This window comes from Nicotiana sylvestris, chromosome 3 (assembly GCF_000393655.2).
Source record: "Nicotiana sylvestris chromosome 3, ASM39365v2, whole genome shotgun sequence".
In the NCBI taxonomy this organism is placed as follows: Eukaryota; Viridiplantae; Streptophyta; class Magnoliopsida; order Solanales; family Solanaceae; genus Nicotiana; species Nicotiana sylvestris.
The window spans coordinates 92,162,241-92,169,441 of NC_091059.1; the positions used below are offsets into that span (position 1 = coordinate 92,162,241).

General features: G+C 40.2%; 1 protein-coding gene across 1 annotated transcript; it reads left to right on the forward strand.

Annotated features, from left to right (window-relative positions):
- Positions 1 to 955: 955 nt before the first annotated feature.
- Positions 956 to 1,592, forward strand: LOC138887677 (uncharacterized). The gene is made up of 2 exons (XM_070169454.1): positions 956 to 1,303; positions 1,392 to 1,592. The coding sequence occupies exons 1-2, from the start codon at positions 956 to 958 to the stop codon at positions 1,590 to 1,592; spliced, it is 549 nt and encodes a 182-aa protein (XP_070025555.1).
- The last annotated feature ends 5,609 nt before the right edge of the window (positions 1,593 to 7,201 follow it).

Genomic DNA, 7,201 nt, shown 5'->3' on the forward strand with positions numbered 1-7,201 from the left:
TTTGGGAGACGCCGAAACTATCAAGGAGACTTGCGTAAGCATTCACTTATCACCGTCAGGGAAGGAGTACATTAATTTATTGAAGGAATACAAGGATATCTTTGCATGGTCATATGATGACATGACCGGTTTGAGCATATCCATAGTGGCTCACAGATTACCTACCAATCCGATGTGTCCGCCAGTGAAGCAGAAACTCAGAAAGTTCAAACTAGACATGAGCCTGAAAATCAATGAGGAGGTCATTAAGTAGATCAAGGCCAATGTCCTCAGGGTAGTTGAGTACCCGACCTGGTTAGCCAACATTGTACCAGTTCTGAAGAAAGATGGGAAAGTCAGAGTATGTGTTGACTATCGAGACTTAAATAGACCAAGTCCCAAGGACGACTTTCACGACCAAATATACACATCCTGATCGACAATTGCGCCAAGTATAAGCTCCAATCCTTTGTAGATTACTTCGCGGGTTATCACCAGTTCTGGATGGATGAAGAAGACGCAGAGAAAACAACTTTTATTACACCATGGGGGTGTAATGCTACAAGATGATGCCATTTGGTCTAAAGAATGCTGGGTCCACTTACATGAGAGTCATGACAACCATCTTCCATGATATGATACACAAGGAAATAAAGGTGTATGTTTATGACGTCATTATCAAATTCAAGAGGGTCGTAGATCTCATAGAAGACTTGAGAAAGTTCTTTGACAGGTTAAGGAGGTACAACTTAAAACTGAACCCAACAAAATGTGCATTCGGGGTTCCCACAGGAAAGTTATTAGGATTCATTGTCAGCTATCGGGGAATTGAGTTGGACCCGTCCAAAGCTAAGGCTATTCAAGAATTACTGCCACCAAAGAGCAAGAAGGACGTGATGAGCTTTCTAGGACATCTTATATATATATCAGTCGCTTCATAGCACAGTCCACAATCATATGTGAACCCATCTTTAAGATGTTGAGGAAAGATGCTGAAACAAGTTGTACCGAAAATCGTGAGAAGGCTTTCGACAAAATCAAGGAGTGCCTGTCCACACTACTAGTCCTAGTCCCTCCAGAACTTGGGAGACCTTTGCTACTCTATCTATCTTTATTAGATGGAGCTTTCAGATGTGTTTTGGGACAACATGACGAGACAAGGAGAAGGGAGAAAGCCATATACTACTTGAGTAAGAAGTTCACACCTTACAAAGCACGATATTCTCTGTTGGAACGCTCAGAAATTGACTTGGACGGCTCAGAAATTGAGACATTACTTCTATACCTATACCACGTACCTCATATCCAGGATGGACCATCTGCAGTACATATTTTAGAAGCCCATGCCGACTGCGAAGTTAGCCAAGTAAAAGATACTGTTAAGTGAGTTTGATATCGTCTATGTAACTCAGAAGGTAGTCAAAGGACAAGCATTGGCAGACCATCTTGCTAAAAATCCTGTGGGAAGAGAATATAAACCTTTGAAAACATATTTTCCTGATGAAGATGTATCATTCGTAGGAGAGGACATTACTGAAGCGTACGATGGTTGGAGGATGTTCTTTAATGGAGCTACAAACTTCAAAGGAGTGGGCATTGGAGCGGTTGGATGATGTTCTATAAGGGCCTGTATTCGCAAAGCTTAGGTTTCCATGCACCAACAACATGGCAGAATATGAGGCTTACATCATGAGGCTAATTTGGCCATCGATATGAATATACAAGAACTGGTGGTAATCAGTGATTCGGATCTTCTGATACATCAAGTTCAAGGAGAATGGGCTACGAAGAACACCAAGATACTACCATACTTGTATCATGTGCAGGAATTGATGAAAAGATTCACAAAGATAGAATTCAAGCAAGTACCTAGAATTCAAAATGCGTTTGCAAACGCACTGGACACTTTGTCATCAATGATACAACATCCAGACAAGAATTTCATTAATTCCATCCCGGTGAGGATCCACAATCAACCGGCTTATTGTGCTCATGTTGAAGAGTAGACAGATGGAAATCCTTGGTTCCATGACATCAAAGAATATTTGACAAGAGGAGAATAACCAGAGTAGGCAAACCACTTTTAGAAGCGCACACACTAGCCAATCACTTCTTCCAAAGCGGAGGGACCCAGTACAGAAGAACCCCTGATCTAGGGTAGGTAAGGTGTGTTGACGCAAAGGCAACTTCCAGATTGCTTGAAGAAATACATGCCGAACTTGTAGACCACATATAAATGGTTTTGTTCTAGCCAAGAAAATACTCAGAGCCGGATATTTTTGGATGACCATGGAGACAGATTGCATCCGGTAGATACAAAAATGCCACTAATGTCAGGTACATGCAGACATGATAAGGGTACCTCCTAATGAGCTCAACACAACAAGTGCACCTTAGCCTTTTGCTGCCTAGGGAATGGATGTCATCGGTCCAATAAAGCCCACTGCTTCAAACATGCATAGGTTTATTTTAGTGGCCATTGACTACTTCACAAAATGGGTAGATGCCGCATCCTACAAAGCTATAACCAAGAAAGTCATCGCAGATTTTGTGAAGGATCGTATTGTTTGCCGATTCGGAGTTCCCGAGTCCATTATCATTGATAATGCCGCCAATCTCAATAGTGACCTGATGAAAGACATGTGTAAAACTTTCAAAATCAAGCACAAAAACTCTACAACATACAGGCCTCAAATGAATGGAGTTGTGAAAGTTGCTAACAAGAATATCAAGAAGGTATTAAGGAAGATGGTAGAAAACCACAAACAATCGCACGAGAAGTTACCCTTTGCTCTATTGGGGTACCGCACTACAGTCCACACATCAACTGGGGCAACTCTCTATTTACTGGTTTATGGTACTGGAGCTGTCATTCCAGCCGAGGTAGAAATCCCATATTTAAGAATCATACAGGAAGCCAAACTTAGCGATGCAGAATGGATAAGGAGCCGTTATGAGCAACTGGCCTTATAGACAGAAAAAAGAAAGAACGTAGTATGTCACGGCCAGCTTTATTAGAACAAAATATCCAGAGCTTTCAACAAAAGGGTTAGACCAAGACACTTTTCACCAGGACAGTTGGTACTAAAGAAGATCTTCCCGCATCAAGAGGAAGCCAAAGGGAAATTCTCTCCTAACTGGCAAGGTCCCTACATGGTTTATAGGGTGCTAACAGGAGGAGCACTCATACTTGCAGAATTGGATGGAGAAGTCTGGCCAAAACCAATCAATTCAGACGCAATCAAGAGATATTATGTTTAGATTGTTTACATTTCTTCATCTGATGTAATTAAACTATGCTTGACTTGATTCCCATTTAAAAAGGGATACGTAGGTAGCCCCGTGGGTTCGGTCATATCATAATAAAATTTTCATTTTTCCCAGCACCAGAAACTGGGGCAGAAGTTTGAGGAGGACCTTCAAAATTCTAGAGCAAGTCCAGCCGACGCCATCATATGCCAGAAGGTCAGAAATTGGTTAAGAAACTAGGCAGAATTTTGAGAAGGATTCTCAAAATTTCGGAGAAGGTTCAGCAAGTTTCGTCGCACACAAACGGCCGAAGGATCATTTACCAAACTGGGGCAGAATTTTGAGGAGGACCCTCAAAATTCTAAAAGAAGAAAGCTGCAATGTCTCTTAAATTTGTTACAGTCACCAGTTCATCTAAACTACTTGATATTTCACTATGATTACTGAAAATAGCTCTATTTTCATTAATAAGTGCATATTTTCGAAAACTCTATTTCCGTGACAGCCAGGTGTTACCCAGGGCAACCTAAAGAAGGCCTCCAGAATAGAGCGGAGCAAAGCCAGCAGACGAAGGCATGAACCAACCTCCCCTTACAAAACTTACAATTTTTCTTTAGATGCAGGCATGGTGAACACAACAGAAGTATTCGCAAACATACACATATCAAAGTCACTATCAATCAAGCCACTAGACGCACATATATCTCCAACTAAGAAACACTCTACTCCTATTTGCTACATGCTCACTGCATAAGGCTAAGCATTGCCTTCCCTCTGTATGAGACTAAGCTCTGTCTCCAATCTTGCATGAGGCTAAGCCCTGCCTCCATATCTGCATAAGGCTAAGCATTGCCTTCCTTTTGTATGAGACTAAGCTCTGTCGCTAATCTTGCATGAGGCTAAGCCCTGCCTCCATATCTGCATAAGGTTAAACATTCCCTTCCCTTTGCAGGAGACTAAGCTCTGTCTCCAATCTTGCATGAGTCTAAACCCTACCTCCATATCTGCATAAGGCTAAGCTCTGCCTTCCATCTGCATGGGACCAAGCCCTGTCCTGAATCTTGCATGAGGCTAAGTTCTACCTCCTATTTGCACAAGGCTAAGCATTGCATTCTCTCTGCATGAGACTAAGACATGTCTCAAATCCTTGCATGAGGCTAAGCCCTGCCTCCATAATTGCATAAGGCTAAGCTCTGCCTTCTATTTGCGTGGGACTAAGCCCTGTCCCAAATCCTACATGAGGCTAAGCTCTGCCTCCTATTTGCATAAGGCTAAGCATTGTCTTCTCTCTTCATGAGACTAAGCGCTGTCTCAAATATTTGCACGAGGCTAAGCCTTGCCTCCATATTTGCATAAGGCTAAGCTTTGACTTCCATCTGCATGCGACCAAGCCCTATCCCGAATCTTGCATGAGGCTAAGCTCTGCCTCCTATTTGCATAAGGCCAATAATCGCCTTTATTTGCCGAGACTAAGCATTGTCTCTCCGACACTATCTATTTGCTCCTCTTTCGGGCTAAGGTCTACCCTCAACCTCACAAGACTAAGCCTTGTCTTGTTGATTTTTGCATCATATTATTGCATCTCATAGGCTGAAACATCGCCAACTTGTCCAAAGGCGTCATTGTCTAAAGGCATCATCCTCATAGCCGGAAGACACCATGCCATAAGGATATCACAAATTTGCATATCATCATTCAATGGCGTCAGGGTTCAGAGACACCATTTTCATGCCCGAGAACATCATTTCATGGCGTGCGAATCTCCTATCTCACAATTCATGGCCCAGGGAATCATAGTCTAAGGACGTGATCTGCACTGTCCAAAGACAATCTTTCATGGTCCAAAGGGAATTTGCATCATCTATATACTCGCATGCATTGTGTTTTATGTTTTGCAGGTAATCCAGGAGGTAACCGTTCTTCAAACAGGAGCAGCCTTCGCTCCGGTTTCCGCTCATGCCATTTTTTACTTTTCCATTCATAACCTCTCATCAGTTACCCATCCTACTCCGTGATATCCAGCTATCTGCTCTATAATACATCCGTTACATTCCAGATTCGCAACCATAACTCCATCCGACATTACCCTTCACAAAAGAACATTTGCTGAAACTGGCCACCATTCCTATAACAACTCCATCAGCTTCATTATCGGTGGGTCCAGAACTACACATGGCCAGATTCCTGTAAAGCCATGGATATGTAGGCAGCTCAAAGACCAGGGTTCGGCCTCTATTTTTCAAAACATCCCAATCGGTCAAAATTGGCCATCATTTCTTTACCCGAAAACTCTTTCATCCTTCTCGAGTAAAGATGGGCACCTGTTGATACCCAATTTTTCCCTATAATATTTTTCAAAATGCATAAACCATACATTAACATCATTTAATATTTTTCCATAATTTCTGCATTTTTAAGGGTTTTAATTAATTTACTCCAGTATTTTTATTTATGCAAACAATTACTAATTGCATCATAAATAATATTATAATAATTTTGTGGTTTAATTTTATCATTTATATTTGCACTAAGCTTTAATTATTTCACAAATAGCCACATTTGCATTTTTTGGGGTTTGCAATTGCTTTGCAATTATAGCCCATGCATGTATTATTACATTACTTTACCAGAAAATAGCCTTTTATATTTTTTTTAAATACTAGGTAATTATTTTAAAACATTTTTAGGCATGAAAATCATTTTGTAATTATATTTTTAAATTATGTTTATCAATTAAATGGGTATTTAACAAATAACGCTTTTATTTTTCGGACCTAGCCTATTAAAGCAACCCAAATTCTAATTCCCCAATCTCAATTCAATTAAAACCGGCCCAAATCCACCCAGCCCAAACCAATAAAATTCAACCTGGCCCCAAACCCCTTTGATCTTGGCCATTGATCACAGAGATCAATGTCCATCATTTCCCCTTTCCTTTTTTAGTGCCAAAAGACCCCTAAACCCTAGTCATTTTTCACTACTGGCTGCCCTGAAACCCTCTCTTCCCTAGTCTCTCTCTAAGACCCAACCCTAACCCTAGCCGTCGCCATCCAAAAATAGCCCTAATATCTTGATTCCTACCTGTTCCATGGATTTCTATGGCTGTCTAAGATTTCTACTGGTCTCCTACTTCTCCTAGTTGCCGGATTTTGTTATTTCACGGTAAGATCTCGAACAAACCTAGCCAAATCTTGTTTGAGATTCCTCAAGGGTCCGTTTATGGTCTGTGAGTGTTACCATCTCGATGCTTGTGGTTCAAATCTCTGGTTCAAGGCCTGATTCTCTTTACCCCTTTCTTTTTTTTCAAAACCCTAATTTTGGACATGAATCCATTCAGATCTTTGTAGATCTAACGCGATTATGAGTTTGTCAACAACTTTTCTTTAAAAGTTCTCTTATTTCTTTAACTTTGTTATATTAGGGTTTGGTTTTCTCGTTATTTCTTGGTCGGACCTCTATGTATATGAAGTTTTTTCAAGTTTCTATGACCGTTTTCCTTAAGATTTGTTTGATTCCCAATTGTTAATCAACTCTAAGTATTTTTCAAAATTAGGATTTCTGCTTCGTCTATTTTTGCAAAGGGTTTTATGAATTTTCTTATGTTTTGTTTAATCTATCTATAATGACTATGTTCCAAGCTTGATTGCTTGACTGTTCATTGTTTGATTTCAACATTTTTATCCGTTATTGTTTGAATAATTGACTGATTAACTAAATAATCTAGGGTTTCATTGTTTGCTAAAATAATGTACTGATTTCTACTTACTTTCCTTAATCTAGAGGTTCCTAATTGGCATCTCTTGCCTATTTATGGGTTGATTGACCCTTGATTGGTCTCTAATTAACTATGGTTGCCTTATTCGTGTGATTTATTGCTTCATTTAGAGGTTCTAACCCTAATTGTCTGTTAAACCCACTTTTTGCCTTATTTGAAACTCAATCAGAATTATTTATGGGTCTAATCCCTTAATTT

What these genes read in the sequence shown, in the direction of transcription:
- LOC138887677 (XM_070169454.1), top strand. Translation starts at nt 956, where the DNA reads ATGTTGAGGAAAGATGCTGAAACAAGTTGTACCGAAAATCGTGAGAAG. An exon ending in TCCAGGATGGACCATCTGCA is followed by an intron (nt 1,304 to 1,391) that starts GTACATATTTTA and finishes TATGTAACTCAG; the next exon opens with AAGGTAGTCAAAGGACAAGC.